Source organism: Falco punctatus, assembly GCF_963210335.1.
Source record: "Falco punctatus genome assembly, chromosome: 7".
Lineage (NCBI taxonomy): Eukaryota > Metazoa > Chordata > Aves > Falconiformes > Falconidae > Falco > Falco punctatus.
Window position 1 is genome coordinate 42,487,794 of NC_137587.1, and position 26,532 is coordinate 42,514,325.

A 26,532-nucleotide genomic window follows, 5' to 3' on the forward strand; every position below is an offset into this window, starting at 1 on the left:
TGCCGCCAAGGGGTAGACGTAACACACAATAAGACTCACACCAAGATACAAGGCTGTCTTGCTAGCAAAACTTTGCTAATTCTGATATTAGCCATGCAGTTAGTTTCTCCATTTTGTGCAGAGTAATTGCCAGTCCCTAAGCCTGCGACTCTTTTCCTCCCATTGACGGCTGTGCACAGCAATCTCAGTAATATGGATTTGTGCTATTCCCATCAGCATTATTTCAGTGAGTATCTGACCGGATTATTTCATTTGCTTCGCCTCTTTTGTAAGAAAAGGGATCACGCAGGACTCAAAGCTTCCCTTGAAAGTACTCCATACACAATTTGCCCCAATTGGACTCTGTATCACTTAATACGGCTCTGACTGAAGATCTGATTTACATGGCTTGTACCCAACATCTGCTTCCCAGTAACATATACAACACATTAAAAAAAAAAAAGGGGGGGGGGGGGGAAGGCCACTGAGATATAATTAAAGTTCAGTATGCCGTAATCCGCATCAGAGCGGTGCACCATGAGGCTACCAGGTCACATCCATCTTGTGGGACAACCCTGTCTGCCCTCCCTCCCATCCCCGCTCCCCCTCCCCTCCATCAACTCCAGTTCAGATCCTTCCTTTCACAAGTTGCCCCTCACATCAAGATGACATCCATGTGTCTCCACAGGGGAACCTGCAGAAATATCCCAGACCTTGTATAGCATTAAAAAAATAATGGTAATTAAACAGTGACAGAACTTGAATAAAACCTTAGCTTGAATAAAGGCTAAAGAGACGTGGTGCAATTCTGCAACTAAGTGCAACAGGGCTGACAGGGATGAAGAAGTGACAAGGGTGAATTATAGCTGACCACCTACGTAATATATGCCTAAGGTGGATATATTTATATTTGGAATTATTATTATATGGTATTATTATATTGTGGCTTTCCACACACTCCAGCAGGATGACAGTATTCTTCATATTTAATTGCCTTCTGACTGCATAACAAAGGGGAAAATGCCAGGTCCCAGGCTTAGCACGTCTTGTCGTTACGTTGCTAGGAGTTTTCATCATAGTTTAACACTTGGCTGCAGCAGGGATTTAGTTCTGGGAATTATTTTCTTCATGTCAGCCACCTAGATTTAAGAAGGGTAGCTAGCCATAGACCGTTTCAAAGCCAAAACCGCATGCTTGAAACACACAGTTATATTTTCACCTTGAATATGCCACTCAGAATGGGGTCCATAAACCCTTCTTCAAATATCTCCTGAAAAGGGAACGTTAGCAGTAAAGCCCTGCAGATGTGAATATGGCTAAAATAGTTTTTCTCAGCTTTTATTTGCTTTCAGTTTACAGATATTGCTATTTTAGTTGCTATTAATTGCAGTGACAAAAAAATTTCTGCCACCGCTGAAATAGATCAATAATAGTAATTAAAAGAAGATTACGATTACAAGGATTCCATGCCCTAGTATGTCCTGCACAGATCACTAAATTTTAAAGGCCATTGGGTCATGCAGTCTTACATTATTAAACAATAGACATAGAACTTCAGAGTTTTAGGTCGTTTAAATTCGTCTGCTTTCAATTCCAGCCATTGGCTCATGAAAACTAATTTTTGCAGAAAGGATGATCTTTTATACAACCCATTTGAAAGCCATCGATTTGGCTATCTGTACGTATTATCCTGACATCTGGTCCCATTCTTCACAACATGTGCCATGTCATTTTAGAGCCACGTTTCTGGCAGAGATGAGATGAAGCCTCTAGGTTTTGTTTCATTACAAATGCAGAAATTCATGATTCTCAGTGAAAATTCCCAGAAAATAAATAAATAAGTTAATAAATACATAAATAGAGACACCAATATTTTTCCAAACAGCAAAGGAGGCTTTTTCAGCTGTATTTAACAATTCATTTGGGGAAGCATTTTCCATTTGACAAAAAGCTTGTCCATTCACCTAGTAGCTTTGGGCGTATTTATTCTATATACTAATTTACAAAGGCTCAAATGCAGCCCTCAGCAGCACTGTATTAGCTTGCGTGTATCTGAGTGTGAGTACCTGAGGGCCTGCCAGCTCCAGGTACTCTCCCAGTTGCATGGGTCCATGTGGGGACAAGAGCCAAGCACCTGCACAACATCCTGGTTTCCCTGGGATATAAATCCATCTGGTCCCAAAGGGAGCTGTAGCATGGTTTGATCGTATCTGAACAACAAATGGGATCAGCATCCTCAGGCACACGGTAAACCCATCTGCTGACTATCTGCAGTGTGACTGATAACTTGACTTGTATGGAATTGATGGTTACCCATTCCAAAAACAACCTTTTGGTAGCCCAGACTGACAGTCATTGGATATTTACATCTCTCTAGTAGGTGGAACCATATCTAGGTTAAGCCTCAAGGTAACATAATTATCTAGCTTCAAAAGCAGGGGCTTAGATTTTAGAAACATAAGTGATGGTGCATACACCAATGGAAGAGTTGATACATACAGCCAAAGTACTCAGGGGAAAAAAATGAGAATCACAAGTGACAGGTAATGCCAAGACAAAAATCGAACTTTCAGTCGCTACGTACTTCACAGCCTAATAACGATAGCAACTTCGTGTGACCAGAATGGACGGGGTTTGAGCAACCTGGTCTGAGGAAGGTGTCCCTGCTCACGGCAGGGGGTGGAACTAGATGATCTTTAAGGCTCCTTCCAACACACACCACTCTGATCATCTTTGGATCCAAACACCATATTCCCCATTACTCCAAACTCCTTTTTTTGTTGTTGTTTATTTTTTTTTTCTTTTAATTTAAAAGAAGAGGCAGACATGCACTTTTGGACTAAATCTGAAGTTTCAGAGAACTTTTTTACTTTTAAAAAAATATTTTAAAAAACAGCCTAGTTTCAGAGACTCTGAGCACACATCCTCCATTCTGGTTCATACCTTAAAAACTGGCTAGATTCCTCAGTATGTTTTACAGTGTCCTTTCTCACACTACTACATATGAAAGGTTTTCGATGTGGCTTTGGTTTAACTAGGATGTATTTCAGTGCAAATAATGTTTCCCAATTAGAAAAGATGCCATGTATTTTTCTGATTTCTGGGACTATCACCCTACCAATTTTCTTAAATAAAGTACGTATCTCACTAAGGATTCCACTTTCCTCTCTCTCAGCTCATTTTTCTCCAGCCTATTTTACCTTGTTTTCCTACCCTTTCAGTACCACTTACATACTTAATTCCTCATCCATCACATCAATTTAGATCACTCTGTGCTGTGCAAGGTATCTCTCTCTCTCTCTCTCTCTCTCTCTCATTATCTTACCTTTCCCCTCCTTGTCATACACCCAAACCCCCCTGAGCAGACTGAAAGAACCTGGCTCTGTAACTCCAAGCATGGAAAACTACACTTCTAATTCTGCCTCAAACCATCTTAATCCCCCCAAATTCTCAATTTGTGTGTCATAATTATTTTCATCATATCCTTCTGTTAAGGCTTTACATCTTCTCAATAACAACATAACTTTGATTTGCAGTCATGTTTCCTTCAGGTGGGAATTTCACAACACTGCGGCCTTGGCCTAATGTTTTCCGTGATGGAAAGGACACTGTTCCTACTCCAGCCAAAACTAACTGCCTTTGAAGAACTCCAATCCTCAGTAACAAAACTCACATTTCCTTTCTTCAAACTCCTTTTTTAAAAATCTTTCAATTATGTCCTTAATTCTGACATTATAAACAGCACTCACCTGCATAAGGCATCTCATACAAAGACTCAGCAGCCTGTGCATGAGAACCTCCAAGCACCTTTATCACATATAGTAATGTACATATACAACAGAGACACAAACCTTAAAGTTCCTTGGCTTTATCCTTCCTTAATGTGTGAGAAACCTGCCCATAAGGAGGAAAAGAAATGGCCTGCAGTGATGTCCTCCCCACCTAGTCCTGTATCAACTAACAAAACTGCATCTGATGCTTTATGTGGAAAAAGGAGGATGGAGGTGGGACACAGGAGGGAAGTTTGGAAAGCCACCTTTTACTCAGCTGGCTTTTAGGGCTAATCACTCTGATTTAGGTCCATCCTTTGCCACCATACCAAGACCACAGAGAGCACCAGGACTCTGCCCACAAGGTCTATACCACTAAGCTCTGATTTTCAGTTAACTTTCACCGAAGTGCCACAATCACCTTCTTTAATACTAAAGACAAATGCCCTCATCCAACACCACGGGCCAAGATAAAGAACTAAAACCTACCAGAATCAAGAGCTAAAAGAACTCTGCTCTTTCCTACTTGTCCTAACAAGGAAACACTCACCTTCTAATGAGAAACACTCTCCTTTTAATCAATCAGATTATTTCTTCCAAATTAAGCTTATTGATTTAGTTATTCTTTATCTATGAACAGTGTTTGAGCACACTGCTGCTAGTGAGCGAGAAAGTTAAACCCCAGAAAAGAAAAGCCAGTTAAAATAAATGCTAAAAGTCAAATGAAGATAAAGAGCATTGGTAACTACAACCACCCAGAACACACTGACCGCCTCAGAAGACTTAAATGTCACAAAGGAAGACACTGTCTCTTGCACACACACAGACACAAATCTCCACTGGAAGACAGAAAAAAGGCAAAATGTTAACCCAAGGAGAAAAAACTGACTGTTTACATACCTGTTTTCATAATCACTTCAATTCTTTTCAGGTACTAGGGGAAACTGGAGGTGGAGGGCTTTGCATGCTAGTACATAAGCAGTTATACTACTCCAGTGTCTGCTGGAGGCTCCAGGGCCATAACACCCCATTTCATGAGAAATAAATGTTACTATCTGTTCTCTTAAAAATGAGTCGATATTTCATATGTTTGAAGGTAAATGACAGCAGCTCCAGGATCACTGGAGCTCATGATACCTTGCTATTTTTATTACATTTTGGTTAAAGTTTGCCACTTTAAGCATGCCTCAATTATAGTGCACTATGCCAATGATCCCCTTCACTGTCACAAATATTACAGATAGTTTGTTTATTTTCCATCTATATGTTAGAGAAAGAGGTTAAGCTCGTCATCTAAATCTGTACTGCTTGGGTACAGAAATTTTCTGTTTGTTTTACATATTAAAGCACAAAAATCTGGAAAGAACATTGCACTTCTATAAAAATCAGGTTTCTCAGTCTGAAATTGGCTATTTTATAAACCTGTATTATATTTACAACCTTGATAATAGCACCTCCTTACACACCCTGACTATACAACCTGCTTTCAGATGGGGAGCCCTCAGATGATCTTGAATTTAAGCTGCAAGTATTATCACTTCTGTCGTATTTGCTATAAATAAAGTGGAACAATGTCAAAAGATGGTACTCAGCAAAGAGACAGGGATGGAATTTTAAAGGAGCTCTACAAAGTCTGCACTAAAAAATAAGAACGTAGATTTTATATAGTGAGGATACACAACTGCAGAATTTGAGAATTAAAAAAACCAAACAACACTACTCAATGGTGTTCTAAGAGAAAGCTGTTGAAATGTCAAAAAATGAACAGAGGCTTTTTCATCTCTTTACGGCCCTAAAGAAAAATTAAAACAAGTCCTAATGCCATTATAGTTGCAGTTTAATAATGAATTTTCTCTACGCTGACTTGTGCATGCATTATGTTGTAGCTATTGCTTGTTTTCTCTATTATCTTAGGCTACAAGCTCAATTTCATAAATGTTAATACATTTAGCAGTTAAAAAGCTTTAATTTAGTTTCCATTCAAGACATTTATGTCTTCTCTCCTCAATCAGTTTCTACAGTTTTTCTAAAATTCCAGCAGTAGATCAAGAACTGTTTAAAAAAAAATGAGATAAACCTCCCTCTCAATCAGATATTTAAAAAGACATCACAAAAAAAAATTACAGCATGGTTCAAGAATTCTAGGGCAGGATTTTAAAAATTCTCATTCAGAGACATTCTGTATTTCCACATAAGTCAGTGGCAAACTTGCCACCAGCTTCAGTCAGAGCAGATACAGAGTTTTGATTATTTACATTAAGCTGTATTAGATTGCCCTGCAAAGGGTTAGGACTGCTTAAGGGCAATCACTGGCTATGAGCTTAAAAAGGAGGCTGTGGCAGGGGGACATCTCAACTGCTCCAGCCTATTTGGATATGGATGTACAACAATGCTTTTGGATGAAAAGCGATTCCAAACCCCACATCCATTAATGCACACATCCACACGTGGTACCCAAATCTTAAGATACCTCTTCTCCGACACAGGAGTGCCACGTAGGTAAAATCCAGCAGCTTAAGGCCACCCCTCCATATTTGCACAGAGCTTCAGTTGCTTCTTATTGCTGTCAGATGCCTGGGAGCATGCACCTAAATTAACTCCTAATTAAAACAAGTCTTTTGAGGTGGACTGCCATCACTTACCTCATCCACATTCTCAAAGGCATTGATGATGTCATATGGTAAACAGGACAGAAGATCAATCACAAACCATGTTTTCAGGTAGTTCATCCTTATGAGTTTAGGATCAGATATAACCTCTCCGCCAGGGCCAACAAAGGTCGTATGAAAGTTCAAAACAATGTCAACCAGAAAAATAACATCCACGACGCTGTCCAGCACGAGCCAGGCAATGTTGTTCTGTTTTGTCTTGAAGGAGACATTATATGGAACCATAATTGCTGTGTAGAAGGTTAGAATTAAGATGACCCAGTCCCAAGTGGTCTTAAAAGCACAATAATGCAGTATAATGTGTGGTGGAGTCTTTGGAGCTTCTTGCTTGTACTGAGGAAGAATATCAGATCCCAGCTGAAGAACCTATAAAAGACAGAAAGCAAATGTTACTGGTTTTAATGAATATGATCCAATAAGGGGATTTCTGCAAGGAACAGCATAAAGACAGGACTGTGTTCATTGAACACTGCAATTCAACCTGCAGTTTCTAAATTATCTGATGTATTAAGAATCTATGGAGGCAGCTGCCACTTGATGAATGGGAACAGCACAGCATCTAAGGTCTTTGCTGACGGACTGAGGAGAAACTGACACAACAGCTTATGCTCTGCAGTTATACACACAAGTATTCCTTCATATTTTGAAGTGTTACAAGACTAACTCTTCATGCCTGACCCCTTTTTTAAACCACTGTTGAGCCAGAAAAATACCCTATCAAAGGTAAACCAGACTTCAGCCTTGTTGGCTGACCACCTCCTAAAACAAAGCATTGCGTGCACAATTTCTGCCCTAACACCCTGGCAATATCATGCTTCCTTCTCACCTCCTTCAAAGAGTTTTTGCTTTTACAAGCTCAGCATTGCTAGTAGGTTCTCCTTTATTTCTCCTAATTACTTTTCTTTTTTGCATATGACTATAACCTCCTGCACATGGACTTTTGTAAAAAGTGAAACTAGAAACATTGCAAAGGAACCAAGCCAAATTTGCTTAAGACATTCCTCCCAGATAATCTAATTACCTCTTGTCTCAGTCCAACACAAGAAACAAAAGCACAAAGGAACACACAACATGACAATATATTGCACCGACAACTTAAAGATTCATGTCTATTTTGGAACTAGTAACACTTTTTACATTTGGAGATCTCAAGTCTGTATGGGATAAAACATACAATCCCAGCAATTTTTAAACTCATTTCAGCCCTACACCTGATGCACCATCTTTGCAGGGACAGTTGGATTGTGTATGGCAGTCCTATACACGTAAAAACTATCAAAAGCAGGATGTTTCCTCAGTGAAGAGGAGTGAATGGCTCTGAATAAACAGCACAACAACTAAGAGTATGAATACCACAGACAGGGATTTTCCACTAATTCTTTGCAGTCTTATTTTTAAGATGAGAAAGCCGTTACTGAGATTAGACAGCAAAAGTCAGCTCTACCGAAAATCTGTTCCTCAAAAATCACCAAGGGACAACAACAGCAGCCTGCCTTATTCTGTGTTGGAGGATGTGGCTTCCCAACATGTCTAATCTGGCCCAATGTCAGACTGTGATCTGATAGGATGCAAACCTGCTTCTGCCTACCTATTCCCACCCTCCCTAAGGTCACATTTAGCAATTTTTTTCTGTGAGGAAAGTCAGTTAAAACCAATACGATGAAAAACTAACCTACTGTTACATTAGTTAGTCATTTGTTTTCTATGAAGTCAGCTGAGTTGCACAAATTTATCCTGTAGCCAAAAAAACACTAGACCCCCAACACAGGCAGCAGTGAGAGTGCAGCAGAGACCTCCAGGAGACCATGGCTGCTCCCTTTGCCTACAGCCTCATATCACACCAGCTTTGGTGTAACAAAAAGCCATGTGTTGAGCTCCAGCTGAAGAGCAAGGCACACCGAGTTGTGTGGTCCCAATGGCACTCTAGAGACCCTCACAGATGCCAAACCCCTGGTAAGACTCATAAAAGTATGAGGCTCCGAGTGTCCCTTCCTCAGTGACCAGGACAAGACTTGCTAACAGCATGCCTGTAACCGGCCAGCAGGCAAGGTTCAGCTGGGCACTGTGGCACACTGAATGTCCTGGTGGATCCACGGGTCCTCCCCTGGAATAAAAGCAATGATCAAACCAGTCATTTTTTCACAGCAGCCTTTGTGCAAATCCATGAAACTTCTTTTAATGTCAAAATTGTCCCCTGCACTTAACACACCATTTTGGCTTTGACTTATAAGCTGGTCATTATCTCCAGTTATCTGTCTGGACTCATCTGTGGTCAACACTTTCTGTAATAACAAAACAGTACTGGGACTTCTCTCCTTGGTTTCTCCAGACATATTTGTTCCCTGCCTTGTTCACTGGGGCAGAAGCTGGAAACAGACTCACTATAGCTGGAATAATAGCTACTGAGGGCTCGAGCCGAATGCAATGAACATATGCTTGATAGTTCCCTATGCCTCTAGTTGTGGAGCGCTTAGGAGCTCCCATGATACTGTAAAAGCATAATTATTATTCTTAACATAATATCATGCTGAGTTTGACATGGTGAGTGGGTGGCAAGTGGCTGTGGAGACCACTGAACTATAATGATTATTTCTTTCATGCTGCATGAATTTTTAATTTTAAACCACTGAAGAATACACAGTATCTTGTTAGCTGCATTCATCACAGACTCTCTGAATTATTCCTGTATGCAACTAACAAAAATGGCCAATAACTGCTAAGCCTGATAAAGGTGGGCGGTATTTTCTGCAAGGGATGAGCTGTGACAATAACACTCCTCCACAGACACTGGAATACTGAAAACGGGGCCTGTACAACAATGGCGTGCCTGCACTCTGACAGCACTCTGCAGCTCTAAACAACTTTTAAGAGAGGGGACTGCACACCCGCCAAGCAACCTGTTCCCGAGACAACCTGCTCTCTTACATGAGCTTTTCTTACTGCCTGATCTAACCTTTCCTCGCTGTGACTTAATGCCATTACTTTTTCTCTAGCTATAGAGAATTTCCTCCCTCCTCCTATGCAACCGCTTTAAGACTTATTTGAATATTGCTACCATATCTTCTCCCGTGTTTTGTTCTCTAGACTAAACCAATAATGGATATCAATGTATTTACGAACACTGAAATGTCATGAATCAGAAAAGCAACATGTAAGAGAAACTCATCAGTCATTCAAGCTATTGGTATGGGATAATTTAAAGGAAAACATCACAGAGCTGACACCTGAAAGCTGTGGGTTTCCATTCTGATTTTAATTTAAGTAGAGGTTTTATTATCAAAGTCCACGAAAACCAGAAGGGGAATGAAAAAAAAAAAAAAAAACACAACAAAAACCAAACACATTTAAAGCTGCTACCAGTTCTTAGCATTGAACACAGGACAAGCTCTCTGGCAGAAGGTGGTAGGGCTGTAATTCAGTAGCCCATGTATTTCGACCATATAATTTTGATCTGGATATTTTTCATTACCGATGGACATGACGACAAAAGCAGTACCTTTGTTTCATCAGTTAACCTGAAGGCATTCACTTGTTGCACCATCTGCACTGTTAAGGAGATGTTTGCAACCTGCCAAAGAGTTCATTTCATCAGTTCTGAAGAAAAAAATGAGGAGCAAAACACTGCAGGAACGACTATACAAGAAAGTAAAGATAAAGGTGTATATGTAGTCAGCGTGGCTGTACAACCCCAGGTACCCAGACATGGATGCTTCCAAAGAGGTTTCTCAAACAATCCCATTTCCCTGGGAGAGTAAGTGACCATCCACAGGAATCAAGGACATCAATTTGGTTCCATGTTGCTGTGAGACAGCACGTAAAGGAGCACACTCTGCACTCCAAGTTAAGCAACAACCAGCAAACAGAACTGCATGCACAGAAACAGGGCCACGTAAGTAAAAGTGACCTATGGAGACTGTTTTCATGACTGAAAGAGTATGGCCTGCCCTAGAAGCGCGAGCTTAGCACACACTGCTGCTTCAGGATAAACAGAGGAGACGTTGGGAAAATGAGAGTTGGGAAATATTTTCCTCTAAAAATATTATTTATTAATGAGAATTAGCATGGGGTTTTTCCCTATGTCTCTTCCTGACTTATGAAAGGAGCAGGCTGGCATCTGCCCCACTTACTTCGGCTAACCGGGAGTGTTTGTGCACCACCTCAGCCTTGTTCATCGGCGTCAGCTGCTGCAGCACACTCCGACTGTTCGTCAGGGCCCGCGTCAACCGAGCAAACTTTGTCCAACCTGTGGGAAAGAAGAAAATCATGTCAAAAGTACTCGGAGCTCATTCATCGCCAGTAAATCTCCTTTCATGTTCCCGATACCAAGTCTCAGATTTGAATAGTTTCTCTAAATTGCTGCACAGAACAGCTTCAGGCTCCAAGCTTAAAGACCTTGCGAAAGAGGAAAAATATTGCTGCTTCAAGGCAACCACGAGTAAATCTGAGTAAAATCACAATGCTCTGGCTTGTTCTTTCTTCTGCCTTTTGGAGACATTGTGTTAGAGGGATCACATTGTGCTTTCACCCTTCTGGGGAGTTACTGTGCTGCTGAAATCTAATTCTAAGCCACTGAAGTTAATGCAAAGGCTTCCCTAGTCTGCAAATCCTGTTGAAATAAAATCCTCCCCACATCCAGAAAGGTTCCTGCTGACTCAGGGCCACTGGAGCAGCCCCAAAAGTCTGATCCTCAAGTCTTTACTGTTTCCTGCCCCAACAGGTCTTCAGGGATAAAACTAAAACTTTGAAAAAAACTATTAAAAAAAAACAGTGAAATTCAGGGCTACAGCAACAGCAATGCTTCAGACAGAAAAAAAAAAAAAAAAAAAAAAAAAGACTTTAAAGAGATTTAGCACTAGATTTTAAATGGCATTAAGAAATACATTTAGCTGCTAAACTAATGATAAACAGCTGCCTTAATGGTAGCTTGAGACCCACACACTGGGCCACCCCTGGGGAAATTTTTTCTGCAGCATTCAGAAAGGAGTAATCAGAGTTTGTTACTGACAGCAGCACCAACCCAAGAACATGTCAAGTCAATCCTGCTGGAAAAACACCCAAATGTGACAGCTGGCGTGGATGTGTCAACTGATGAGGTAAATCAGCAGTAGCAAAGAAAATGCCAGGGGTTCAAGCAGTGTAGCACCTCAGTGTTAAGCAGGAAAACTGAAAATCCAAGTATCCACAGGAAGGAACTGCCTCCCCAAGAACACTGAAGGAGATGTTCAACATTCAGGTTAGCCAGGTATAACCTGGTATTTTACTACACAGCTGTGTACAGAATATCGAACAAGTTACGGACAGGAAATGGGTTCAGGAGAAGGTTTTACTTTTATTTAACTTGAATGCTAAGTAGGTGAAAACTGGGGGAAACCTCAAATCTGAGAAACGATGTCAGGGACTTGAAAAGTTAAGGGAAGCCCAGGATTAGATAAAATGAAGAGCAGAGAACAGACAAGACAATAAAACTTAAAAAAAAAAATTTAGTTTGGCTTTTCAATTTGCTACATTTATATCACATTCACACAAATGCAAATCCATTTTTCATCATGCAGCAATCAGAACATATCTAAATACCATGATACACCATCAGCACAGAACGAACCATTTGTGCCTGGCTATTTACATACGACCTCAAAAAGGCACATAAAAAATGCACTGGGAAAAGGTAAAAAATAGGAATATTATTAATTTTTCAAATCTAAACCTTAAATGTGCATTTCAGACACACTTCACGCTCCTCAAGCTTACAAGGGATATTCTATTAGGACCATGCATCTTCTGTATAAAGCAAGTTTAAGACAGACTATAGTGATCTGAGTATGAACTATGAATTTCTAGGAAAAAAATGTGTTTTTTCCTAATCCTGTGGTTCTTTTTCCTAATCATATACAAAACTGTGGCAGGAAGATAGCTTTAAGACAAAAATCAGAACTGTTTTTATCTTTCTTAGCCAGTGATTTCAAAGAGCAAGTGAGCACAGCAGCAGCGTTGCGACTGTTCTGCCTCGACACTTCTCACAACTGCTGAGGCCACAGTGCATCCAGCCAATTGCTTTTGGCACCCTACAGCCATGCTGCAAGAACCAGAGGAAAAGAGCAGCTCTCCTCTGGGCAGGTGGTCACCCACCCCCAGACCCTGGGCAGGTACTCACCCAAACATGCACATGCTTACAGTGCTCTCCTCCCCTGACAGACACTTCCCTATGGTCCATGGGGATGAATTCAGGCCAGTCCCCAAACTTTAGTTTGTCACCCTACCCCACCGAGCTGATAGAAAAGTGATGGAAAAGTGCTTGGCAAAGCCAAAACCAGCACAGCCAAACTGCTGGATTCGGTCCCAAACACCCTTATTTGTCACATTTCAGCTCTGTCAGCTACTCCAATTCTCACAAGAACCTCATGAAGTTCAACAAGAAGTCCAAAGTACCTAAGGAAGTACAACCACACACACCAATACATGTTGGGGGCTCCCCAGCTGGAAAGCAGCTTGGCAGAAAATGAACTGGGGTTCCTGGTGGTCCAGGCTGAGCACAAGCTAGCAACATGCCTGTGTGGCAATGAAGGCAGCCAAGGGTACCGTTCACATTAGACAAAGTATTGCCAGCAGGTCAAAGGAGGTGAACCTTCCCATCTACTCAGCACCTGAGAGGCCAGTACCTGGAGCGTTGTGCCTAACTCTGGGCTCCCCAGTACAAGGGAGATACGGACAAACTGAATAGTGTCCAACAAAGGGCCACAAAGATGAGTAAAGAGCATCTGGAGCACCTCTCCTACGAGGAAAGGCTGAAAGAATTGGGATGGTTCAGCCTGGAGAACAGGCTTGGGCAGGGGGGGTGGGGGTGTGTGTGTGGGGGGGTGTGTGTGGGGGGGTGTGTGTGGGGGGGGCGTGTGTGGGGGGGGCGTGGATGGGCGCGTGATCTTATTAATGTATATAAATACCTGAAGAGAAGGTGCAAAAAGGATGGACCTCAGGCTCTTTTCAGTGGTGCCCAGTGACAGGGCCAGGGCAATGGGCACAAAACGAAACACAGGAGGTTCCTTCTGAACATCAGGAAACACTGTTACTGTGAAGGTGACCAAGCACTAGCACAAGTTGCCCAAAGATGATGTGGAGTCTCCATCCTTCCGTGAAGATACTCAAAAACTGTATGGGCATGGGCAGCTGGGGGGTTGGACAAGGTGACCTCCAGAAGTCTCTTCTAACCTCAACCATTCTGTGATTTCTGATAGCTGATGGTTAATGATTCAAGTTTTACTTTATTTTCTAAGGTTTAGGGAATTAATCAGTACAGTGATTAAATAAAGGAGTTGGAGAAGAGTCACGGACTGGCAATGATAGGAGATGGCTTCATATACTCTCTAGAAATCCTTTCCCATGGTGCTTCACAGGCTGAGAGATCCCACTCACCAAAACATGGGCTTCAAAAATGCCCCTCCTCTTACACATGCAAAACTGGTAAGAAACCCCTTGTCACCATCTTGGGCAAGAAAAACATCTGTTCTGCATTAGCCACATCTACAGAAAAGCCTGGGGGAAGTTGAGGAAGATGTACAACAAGGAGCTGGAGTAAGACACATACAAACAACAGCAATCTTTTTGCGGTAAAAATAAAAAGAAAGGAAAGAACTATGAGTTTTTCAAATACTCTCTTTCCACCTTGGTAAGATCATCAAGGTCATGTGAAAGAAAGCAGCCACATATTTTAGCATGCAGGGTTACCACTCTGCTCACATCTGGTCTGACCTCTTCTTTTCACAGAGCAAACCATTTCATCATGTCCTTTCTCCACCAAGACCAAAGCTCTGCTTTGTGCTAGCACAGATCTTTTGCAAAAACCCTTCCAGCCCCATTTAGAGACTTCACATTTTCACTGTGAAGCCCATGATTCTAGGCATTGGAAGTACAGAATACACCAACATGACTTTTTTCCTAATTCACCACAAAGTCCTGCATTATTCTACGTGCTCCAATCTATCCATCTGCAATAGCGTGAAAAAGTACCAAGTTCTTTTGTTTCCTATTTACAACCAAAGGGAATTAAAAACATAGCAACAGCAAGATGCTGGGGCATGAGTGGGAAGGTGAAAATGTATACAGGCTGCCTCACGTCTGAAATAATCTGTACAGGGTACATTTCTCCGTTTCTTGACCTTGTTGTAGACGGGGTAAGTTCAGAATTATATTTAAAACCAATGTGTATGTTTAAATAGACCAGGCAAAATTTGCATAGCTGCCTACTGCTGTCAATGTTTCTTCAAACAATTCTCTCCTTTCTTTTCCTCTACAGAGACTTGAAAAGAATGATAATTTGATCCCACGTATTAGTGGCCGCTTGTCCTCACAGATATTTTCAGTCTGGAAGGAGTGAAGGAGCAGAACAAATAGCAGGTGCAGGGGGGAGTGGGGGAGTGGGGAGGTGGGAACTCTGTGAGAAAATGCAACACTGCTGATTCTGTCTTCAGCTCAGCTGGATTGCATCTTTCTTCCCCAGCACCATTTGAAAAATAACACCCTGAACTTGCAACACTGTACTCAAATTCTTGCAAACAAAGTGAACATCATCAGATCACACACCAGATCAGGCCAGCAGCTGCTTCCCCTTACAAGAAGTTAAACTGGGTATTTCAGAGGAAGATGCTAACTACCTCAAACTGAAAAACTGTGGAATAACATACACATAAAATGATTGGTTTTCCTGGTTCTTTTTAATTACTTTCTGATTCATGGACAAAACTGGAAGAATTTGTACCCCTGCTTTGAAAAAAAAGTATCTCATAATCTGTATTCATTCTCATGATCCAAAACACCGGCCTGTTCTTAAGTAGGAGCCTAGCAAAACGTTTCCCTGTTCCTACCCATTACTCGAATTAAAATTCCTGCATTTTAAATAAACTGAAGATGCAGGTTTAACAATTCCATACAGTTACAAAAATAGGACATGAAGAAGGCAAGCATACTGATAGACATGAACTAGTCTCTGCCTTGGCCCAGCTGTAAGGCTGTCCTTCCAAGCATGCAACTTCTTAAATCCTCCATGAATTTTAGTCATAATTAAATATTTTACATCTACAAAACCACATCTCTTGCTTTAATTAAGACTTCCAACTTGACAGCCCTCTGACTGTGGGGCTAACTGAGCCAGGGATGACTTGTGGCACACTTCATGCAACAGCTGAGCCAAAGGTTTCTCTGAAGGGGGAAAAAAACCCAGAGTACTAAATTAAAAAAAAATTAAATTGGTATTTCTTTCAAACCTTAGACACTATGACATGACTTGAAGCTGTTAATGTTGTGCCTGGATGTCTGAGGGAGTGCAGGAGCACAGAAAAGAGGTAGGCAATAGTCAAGCAAAGCAGAGCACCTAAACACTTCCTCAGAGAGGGAAAAGCTTTCCAGATGGGTCTCTGATGCTCTGTCAGCCACTCACTAGGTCCATACACCACTACAGAAATTATGTGGCGTCCAAGGGGAACACAGTATTTCCAGCTTAAAACTTGATCCTACCATCCCTCCACTGTCAGAAAGTCCAAACTATCTCACCTGAAACCCCTTATTCACCATAGCATGTACTTTTCCATCAGCTACTCTTCCAACAAGAGTAGTATTATGCCCACGCATCTTTCTTCCTGAGATTCTGAATCGGTCATTGTTTTATACTGGACAGCTGGGATAGGAACAGCTCTGCAGCAGCTGCCCTCCTAACAGCTCTTCTCCAACACCACACTCACTGCTCACTCTGGGTTCAGGGACCTTCTGTGAGCCGCACTCTTGCATTGCCACAAGGAGCTCTCTCTCTGCCCTTCTGTTCACCAGTCTCCTTCCCATTAATACATCCTGCAGATCAATCCAGTACACAAACACTCATCCATCTCCAACACCCTCTCCCTCATCCTGCTGCCTTCTCTAAGGAGAAACGTCATCCAGGTCAAAGATGCTGTTGCAGTGTATGGCAGAGAATGAAAAGGACCAGGCTAAAAGATGTCCAAAGAAAGTCCAGCCAGAGAGGCTTCACCAAGCAGAAGTGATGCTGAAAGTGATGGGACAGAAACGAATCACTGTTTCCTAATGGCTATCTGGAGACAAAACCTTTTAATCCCTCTCATTTCTCCCAAAGTGAAAAAGCAGGCAGAGATTTGGTTAGACTCCATCAAAAACTGTGAACCACCTCACCGTGCTCCCACTCGCACCAAGGAGCGAATCCCGGTGCCTGTCCCACAGGGACATTCCCACCAAGGCACCGAGTCAGAGCCGGGCAGTTCCCTCAGCCAGGGTGAAGTCCCTGCCCTGGCACAGGCTAATGAGCAAAAAAGACTTGGGCTGTTTTGATCTACTAGTGCTTCAGCCACCTTCCCTGTACAAACCTCAGCAGTCAATAGCCCTACCCATCGCCTTCAAAGATAACAGCAAATATTTTCAAATGTAAGTATCCACAAGCGAGAAGACTCTTCGAATTCTCCCCATAATTTCATTAGCAGTTGAAAATCCACAATCTCTCTGGAGTTTTGTAGAGGTCCAAATACAGATTTAGCCACCTAGCTAGCAGCCACACTGAAAAAAAATTAATTAAAATCTCTAGTTCATAAACTATACTATTTTAGAGCTAAATTCGTACCTCAGAGTTTATGAAGAGTTCAAAATCTCAAGACGAGATATCAATGTTCTTTATAGTGTACTTGCTCTGGAAAATCTAGACATGACTAGCTCCCCCTAATAAAACATTACTGTAGCTCTACTGGGTTGCAATTAACCTTTTTGTCAAGGTTTGTCTGGTCTTAAAAGGATCAGAAATAATGATGGCTTTTAAATCAGTGTAACAGGGAACTATCCAGTATCTTAGACTGCAGTGAAAACACTTGGGTTAAGACAAATATTTTGCGTGAAAAACAACTGCAGAGGGTGATTTCAGCAATGCTCATGTTAATTCCCGCCTGCAGAAGTATAACGAACACCTCCAGACCATGGAAAGGTGGTTGTTCTCCTCTTTACGGAGGAGATAACATACAGAATGCTTAAATAATATATACTCCATGACTTACCTACAAAGGCAAAGAGCTAGCACTGCTCAGAGTTAGGCAGCACAGAATGCAATTGACAACACAGATCATCCTTTTGCATCTACAGTTAGCATCTACAAATCTCAACCATTTCTAGATATTCGGACAGTAAAATCATTACAATGGCTGTCTGTTTGCTCTTCATTGTAGGTGAAGTATGGCTGAAAGAGTTCATGGTCTCTTCAAAAAAAAAAAAAGTCATCAGCCTGGGTTTGCTTTGTTAGAGAGAGGGGAATAAATGAGATTCCTGAATAAATAGAATAATAGTCAAACAATGCTCAATCACTCCCACGATGCAGTAAAACAATTTACAGACTGAAGAATCACAGAGTCTATTCAAATGTAATTCAAAATATTAGGATACGTTTCCTGATTTGAAATCCTGCGTTCCACTGTCTGATAATGACTGTACTCTTGGGATATTTTTTTTACATCTGACCTCCGTTCTTGGTCAGCATTGTACCCCCAGTTACCACCCCCCCACTACAGCTATTGGGGAGCTCAAAATGGGTGGAGAATTAATGGGTAATATCTTGGGCATATCACTTCACCTCTCTGAGTTTCAGTTTCTTCTCCTCAAAATGAAGATAAGGCTAATGACCTACTTTGCAAGCCATTTTGAGATCTACTGATGAAAAATGCTAAGATTTACATACCACGAGACTACATTTGGTATACAATGCATTTTTAAATTTAATTCTGACATAGCCATAAATTTACAGTGCACAACTTCTTAAATTCCATGTTTCTGCAACTGAAGCTAAACCTTATGCACACACACAGGGCCACCAAGAACTTATTTCCCATAAGTATATAAAAACAAGTGTAAATTCGGGGAAGAAAAAAGAAAAGACTAAGTCCTGTAAATGTCAGTCAACTGGCTTTTAGGAGTTTGTCAGATAGCAAAATGGTGCCATTCAGTGGTCAAGGAAAAAGGACTATACCAGCTCAGGGTCAAAAGGAAGGCAGCTGCTAGAATTGAAAAAAACCAGCATATAATAAAGCACACGGGGTGGGAAGAAAGAGGGACCTTGTGAGCATGTGAATGAGAAATTATGGTTAATGAGAATGGACGTGGAAAGCTAAAGACATATGGGAAAAATCCTTCTCTGGCTGGATTTATTACAGTAACAATGAAGTTTTTAAAGGACTCCCAGAGTACAATCAAAAGGCTTTCTGCACCCATATGCAGAAAGGGCGAACAGGCTGACCCCAGTAATTACAGGTTGCTCAGCTTGATCTCAGTGCCAGGCAAAATGCGAGAAAAGCTGATCTGAGTTTCAATACGTTTAATAAGAAAGAAAAGGAAAGGAACATCACGAATGGCTGTCAATACAAAATGATGTAAAATGCCCCACAACGTTAATTTCATTATTTTGTAAGAGTATAAATTTGGTTCAGGAAGACAGCCAAATGCCTTGACAGAACAAGCTGTAAGTCAAATACAATGGCCAGCCAGAGCCACACATATGTGTGATGTACGCCAGAGAGGCATGAGCCAGGGCAGCTCCCTATACCAGTGCTCCCTCTCTGGGCATGGGCTGGGAAACAACAGGGACCATTGACTTGATGCAGCGGCTGCCCTTGGTTTTCTCCCACCTGCAGCCAAGGACCCAACAGCTCCCAAATCGGCACAGCCACAGTGCTCATCTCGTAACACCACCTCATCCTGGTGCTGCACTTGAACCACCTCAGAGCCGCAGCCTGGCCAAATCCTCTTATACGCTACTCTTCACTGAACTGACACTGTGTGACACTCTTGACAAAATATTAAGACTACACAGTGGAGGGGTCTGCAGCGGGTCTGCAGACAAGTTGGTTGACCTTGAAGACATAGTCGTGTACCCTTGAGACAGCCACAAATTGTCAGGTATGTAAACGGGATGTGAAAACCCGGAACTTAAAACCGCAGCATATGGGCACATACAGCAACAGCAAATAGCAAGCAAGAAGAAGACGACAGAAAGCCTGTCAGGGTCTGACACATGTACTATCTAAGATACATAAGCAATATGACAAAGCAGTAAAGAGCCATTTTGTCTGAACCCATCTACAATGATATGGTGTTTTTCAGTCCGTCTCGACTTGTGTCACCATAACAGTTTAGTAAATCATGGGTTAAATGGGTGAAGAACTTGCTACCTGGCAGATATCAAACAAGAAGTAGCAGAAAACAGTAAAACATTATTACCGAGCACTTTCTGGACAGGTCCCCTTCTATTCAGTCCTTTTCTCTATGGTTTGAAAGTCATTGTAAGATGACTGATAAAATGTCCAGATGACAAGAAGATTAGAGGAATGTTAAACAGCAGTGAGGACAGTCGTGCAAGATGATGTGCTTGATAACTGGGCATCTGCCCATTTATCTCCAGCATGGGAGTGGGAAATGTCCCTAGCAAAGAACAGTTCTGAAAAGGATCCAGAGGTCTTAGTAGATGAGCATGTGGTTTGCTTTGGCTAAGTCACCTGCTCCTTGGATATACAACAGTAAGAGCTAGGCTTGGAGAGGCTAAGCAATGGTAATATTGAGAAGTTAGCTGTGAACTCACCTGGCTGCAATACTGGCCACAAAAACTGACTAGGGAACTGGAGGCTGAAGTCCGTGCCACCACAGCTTCATCCCTACCGCTGCCGATGAGCTGAATTAAAGTGCAGGTAAGTGTCTGTGCATCTGCCATCACCAGATGTATTGGGTCTGGCTGAGCCCCGTAGCAGCCCTCCTGGTGCTGTGCTCACACTGGCAGCTGGAAAGGTGGTGGTAACACACGGGTGTTTTGCCCGCTGCTGAGCAGCGCTGGCACAGCACCAAGGCTGGCCCTCCAGCCTTCCCTGCCCCTCACTGGCAGGCTGGGGGTGGGCAAGGGCTTGGGAGTGGACACAGCCAGGACAGCTGACCCCAAGTGACCAGAGACATCATTCCATACCATATGGCATCTGCTCAGATCTAAGTGCTAAGAGAAAGGAGGAGGACAGGGGGGCATCCATTATTTATGATGTTTATCTTTTGGAGCAACCACTACACATACTGATGAAGCCCTACCTCCCGGGAAGTGGCCGAGCATCACCTGCTGATGGGAAGTATAGAACAACATCTTCTGTTTTCCTTTGCTTCCATGCACGCAACTTTTGCTATTGCTTTGTTAAACTGCCTTTATGTTGACCCACAAGGGGTTTTTTTCCATCTTATTTTCTCCCCTTTGTTCTGCTGAGGAGAAGAGTGGGAATCGCTCTGTGGGTACCTGGAGTCCAGCCAAGGTCAACCCAGTACACCAGACCTCCAAATTCAGGCTGGACAGAGGTTTAAGGAGCTCAGCTCATTCAGTTTATCATAAGAAGGTGGAGTGATGACTTGATTATATGTGTAAATGCCTTAATGGGACTTTTTTAGCAAGTAGAAAAAATGCGTAAGATGCCACTGCAAGAAGCTGAAGCCACGTTACTTTAAATATGACGCTTTTTTAAAGCCAAAAGTGTAATGAAAAAGCAAAAGAAATATGAAGGAATGTTGTGGACCCTTGGGCTTTTCAGACTTTTAAATCAATACTGGATGTTTGTCTGGAGGGGATGGTTTAGTTACACAAAAGTTAACGGGTTCAGCAGAGGAGTAACTTTAGTGAAATGTGATGCCCTGTGATATACCGATTACACTCCTAAATATCTCAACTATATTTATACTTATTATTACATATATGGTTTATGAATGTTCAGTTTTCTACATAGAAAGGGTATCAATCTACAAACAGTTACTGCTTCAAAGATCAACATCCAGTTTAATTCAGTCTCTCACAGGGTTAGATTTGATTTCAATAGGATTTCTTTTTCATTGCACTTTAGCTTCTAGAAATTTACAGGCAGTTAATGTGCACTGTGGGTTGTTGATAGAGCACACAAAGGCCTCAAAAGGCAATACTCGATTCAGAAAAGTACTTTATTTCTGTGAAGGAAAACAAACAGCCCTGGATATGGAAATTCTCTCTTCTTCATCATGGTGGGTCTCTGACAGCAGCAAAACAAGCAAAGGGGGATAGAAATAAAGCCTTGCAGAAGGACCTCTAGGAGCAATGAAAACAGAGAGGAAACTCCTTGTGACTGTTCAGCCTTTGCAGTGTCTGCTAGAAGCGCCACAGCACGTCACTAAAGACAGTAACTACAGGAACAGGAGTGAAGTGACCTCGGAAAGTTTTCCTGGTTACTAGCAAGCTGTGCTCATCCAAAATGGATGGTTTCAAATACCAAGAGACTGCATCATAGCATCATTCCTCTGAGCTGTCTACTCTTGGCACTAGAAGCCTACCTGGTGTCCTGGCAAATGACCACTTCTCTTTACACACACAGAGCCTCAAAGTCCTTTCTCAAGGCCCAGATGTCCTTGGATGCTGCATTCCAGACCCAGAGGAGGACGGAGAGATGGAGGTGATCTCCTTGGTGCCTGAAGGCACTGGGGGTGAAACTCTGCAGATCAGAGCAATAGGAAGCAGCGCCAGAACAAGTCTGTCTCCACAGCACCAAGACTCTTGTTATTACAGCCATGGAAAAGTGCAATAAAAACATGGCAAGGGTATCCAAATTCTGACCTGCTAAATTACTGTTGTGGATTACCGTCAAGGTGATGTATTTAACAGGGTACACTGTGCTTCAGCTAAAGGTAGAAACCTCATTTTCATGCTCTAATCCCTCTACCCACTTCTATTATCACCAGGATTGATACCCCCTCAAGAAAAAAAAAAGTTCCCATGTGCAACTAGTTATATATGCTTAATAACTTGCACTTATTAAAGATAAAAAAGGATCAGAATTATAGGCTTAGCAAGGATTAGCCAGCAAAAGTGCGTATTTCTGCAACTACCACACTTTTTATAGCCCTGTCACACTCTGAGATAGAGTTGTATCATTATATAGAGTTATATAACCATAAAGAGTTATATCACTGGAAGCATTACAGCATTGTCCCAGACACTCTTGATTATCAAAGTCTGGATCCATCAAGTGGAAAAAAACCCACCCAAGTTCAGGATACTGCTGTGCCATCTCCTGATCCCATCTGTCAACAGCACACAGTCCTGAGCTGTGGGGGCCTCATTAACTCATCTTTGCATCCTAATTCAGCGTCCCATCAGTACTCACCAGAACTTCCCAATGACTTCCAGCAGCTGAAAAGCTTGATATTTCACTCAAGAGACTCAAGATAACCAGTAAGAATCCTAGCTGAAAAAAAATTCCAAGTTTACCTAGAGGCCACTTTTTCTTCTTCACTGATGACACAAAGGGAATAAAGCCATTGCACAACTAGGTGAAACTCCGCTTTTGGCCAAAAAAAAAAATACCAGTTTTTTTCTAGCCTTAAACTTTCAGTTTGCTATAATCTACAACACTCCTGGCTTCAAATGATGTTAACATTTTAAGTGGCCCTATTTGCCCTTCTAATAGTTAGGGCTCAGAAAAATGACTTCATTTTTTTCTGACAAATAAACATAAGATTATTACCACTGTGTGTCTTTGGAGGGACTGAAAGTCTTCAGATGTTTTTAAAAGGCCATTGGGTAAAGACAGAATAAAAGCACAGCAAGCTGATAAAAAGCACCCAGCTGTGACCCTACAATGGTACAAACATAAAAAGAAAGATTCTTTGGGTTTTATCCTCTGGAAGAAAACACATAATATGACCATTCATATGCTTGTAACGACCTTCCACCTCTGCTGTGCTAGACATTCAGCCAGGACACCTGGGGATCTGGCCCTCCACCACCACAGGCAGGATCTACTGCTTGGTACTGAATCCAGATCAGACAAATGTTCACATTACCAAAGAGAAGCAGGAGAAGGAAAGAAAGAGAGACCAGACAAACAGCACAGCTCCTTCACCGGAAAATAAGGCATTGTCCCAGTCACTACCAAGTGCGGCCATCATCTCCTGTGACATCATCTCTGCTGCCACTAATTCTCACACCTCTTCTTCCACACTGCCACCATCCACAGCTCACGCAGCAAGCCAGTAAGGAGCCCAGGCACTACAAACCATAAAGCAAGTCAACGGAGGGTGTTCTCCCTACCCTCCAGACTTGTTGATGGCACCTGCACCCAGGTGGCTGACATTTCCTTCCGTTATTATCTTCACTGCTTCTACTTGAGATGCTGGGTTTTAGTTTGGGTTTGTTTGTTTATGGGGTGTGGGTGTGGGGTGCATTTGGCTTTTTGTTGTTCTTTTGTTTTTCAGTGGCTGTTTATTTTTCATTTGGTTGGGGTTGGTTTTTTTTGTTTTTTGTTGTGTTTTGTTGTTTGGGTTTTTTTTTACACTTTCACATGGTTAGACACTTCAAGTAATTTTCCATTTACAAGGAATCCACAGTACTTCTTGGTCACTGTTACAGTGCTATACATCATAGGTCTCCCACGCATTGCCCAGTGATAACAGATGCCAGAACAGGTAACAAGAAAACAAGTCAGTCAAGTCTTTAGTGTCGAACTGCCCATACCCTCTCAGAAAAGAAGGCTTTTGATCCCTGCCTTTATGTTTTATCAGAGGAAGGTCGGTTTTAAATATCCCTTTTCTCCAGTCTTGCTTTAAGTCCAATAAGTTTTAACAGCTTTCTGGACTGCAACAAATTCACAGTCTCCTGGGTGACCCAGGAAAATTTTTCATTACTTTTACTCCCTCCTGCAAGCAAAGCCCCCTCCTCCTCTCTGACAGTATTAATACACAGCAAACAGTGAGCACACAGGTAAGTAGTGTCACAGTGCCCCAGACCTCTCTAACTCCCCTCACTCACACAGGGCTAGTCCCCATGACGCCAACTGTATTTTTTGTACTGAGCCTGTAAACAAGCACGTTTTTGAGCCTCTATCGGAGAAAAATAAATCCCAACTCTCCCTTGCAATGTGCTTTGTAGTAAGACAACTATTTTCTTTTATTTGTATGTCCTGTTTTCACAAATACAACAAGCTTCTCAACACTTCTGAGTAGTTCTGCATCCTCAGCACCTGGGTACCGCTCCCTGTCCCCTGAAACTGCTGCTCCCTTGCAAGAACTACAAGAGATGCTGACCGCACTGCAGCCACCAGAAGCAGATCTGGCAAACCCAACCATTTATTCCAGGAGCCAGGACACACAGACACCCTGCAGTGTAGATACACCCATTGTTATGATTTAAAAAACAAATCTTTGTACCTCATAGGAGTGTGATATACTGAAGCTTCACAACAAAGCAACATACCTTCGAACAGTGCAGAATATATTGGTACAGAGATTATTGCATAATGGCATCAATATTTTATTTCTGTTGAATTTTTTATCTCAAATTTACTGCTCCCATAAGTAATAGACAGTAACTCATCTGCACCACAGTTATTTATGTATTATGTATTGCATGGTCCTGGTAGAATTTCTGAAGCAAAATCCTTCTTTTAAAAGGGAAAAAAAAATAGCCCTTTCAATGACAACTCCCAGCACTCAACAGCAGTATTTTACCGAAATACTTTTTACAAAAGTTTGAATTTTCTCTACTAAATTGTAATGTATATGTTTACCAATCTCACAATTCAAAAAGAAAGTGGCCTGACAACTTCTAAGCACATTGTAATGTTATCTGCAGGGACAATGAATTATGCACCTCTCCTAGCACTATGTCTGACAAAACCGCACTGAGATCGCAGTGCCCTGGGATCTCACAGATCCACCCAGTTGACACACAAAGGGTAACGCAACAGTGCTGTTTCCCCATCCTTGTAGTAAAATGGTGCAAATATTTGAATTTTTTTTATATGAAGAATATAAAAGAGAAGTCCTAATTTCTGCAAAAGCAGCAGAAAAATTGGGTCAGTAGTGTGTAATCATGGAGCTTGTTGGACATATCAATGTTAACCAATGCTCTAATCAAATGACCTTAAGCAAATTCTTAAGACTCCAATCATACACCATAAAGGCACTTGAGAGACTGTACTGCTTTCTGTGATGTTTCGTTTCAAGGTTTGTGGAAACAAACCTCTCTGGCTGCCGACAACAATATTTTGCAATGCTCGTCGTCAATACCTGGCATTTTAACTAATGGTACCCTTCACTGGGGAACAGCAGTACACAAGTTACGCACTTCACAGCTATTGCTCTTTCCCATAGGAACATTATTGTTCCTATAATGGATGCCGGGTGGATTCTGCTCCTCCTCAGCCACAAGATGGGGAGGAGAGCTCAGTCCCCTCAGCACACCCCTGCCTCCCCAGGGAAGGCAGCAGAATACAAATCTCCCAGGCCAAGAATCCAAAGGAGGCAACATTCATCATTTCTACATTTGGGAGCCACCTCCAATGTTTTCCCTGTCCTACCGCAGCCATGCGCTCCTCAGTGCAACTACATACTGTGGGAAGTGGGGTAGAGCCAGCGAAAGGGGGGAGGGTTGAGGGTTGGTTCCATGTGAGATACATCTCAGTCCCCCTGCACAAAGCATCAAATAGGTAATCCTACAAGAGGATCCTTGCAAAGACTGGTTTTTTTTCCTTTATGAGTTCCTACTACGTATTATATACACTGCAGCAAGCAGCCTGTCTGATGCCTTCAGACCTCTACAACTGAATTAGTTCAATTAACTAGCATTTATCCTAAAAAAAAAAAAAAAAAAAAAAGATTATTTCCAGGCAGAAGAATTCCACGTTAAAGAGCTGAAAGTGAAATAAAGGAACATTTGCAGTTTGCCAGCTAAATTGGAGAGGCAATAGAGCTTACGATGGCTGAGAAGGTATTCCTGTATCAGGATCTTAGGACTTCAAGGATAATATACCCTCCAGACAAAAAAGTTCTTATATTTGGCATTAGCCCAAAGAGAGGCTTTTTGGTTTATTTTAAGTCTGTCTTTACAAATCTACTTTTCAGTTACACAAACTCCTATAGTAAGCGTTACCTAGATCATAAGAAATTAGTTTAAAACCTGTTTGCATTCAAATGACACCAAGTTTATCCTAAAGAAGACAGCTTAGAGCACACGTTGCTCTCAGTGAGAAAACAAGCCTTTCTAAACATGCAGTGAAAAATATAGCAAGGAAATAATCATCAGAAGGCAACTTCCAAGAGAA

General features: G+C 41.9%; 1 protein-coding gene across 2 annotated transcripts in view; it reads right to left on the reverse strand.

Annotated features, from left to right (window-relative positions):
• The window catches only part of KCNH5 (potassium voltage-gated channel subfamily H member 5), a 210,576-nt gene that overhangs the window by 129,850 nt on the left and 54,194 nt on the right, over positions 1-26,532 (reverse strand). For both annotated transcript variants that reach the window (XM_080395853.1, XM_080395852.1), the window contains 2 exons: positions 10,546-10,661; positions 6,392-6,784 (listed from right to left, as the gene is read on the reverse strand). In XM_080395853.1, the coding sequence (XP_080251979.1) occupies positions 6,392-6,784; positions 10,546-10,661 (509 nt within the window). The remainder of the gene's footprint in view (positions 1-6,391; positions 6,785-10,545; positions 10,662-26,532) is intronic.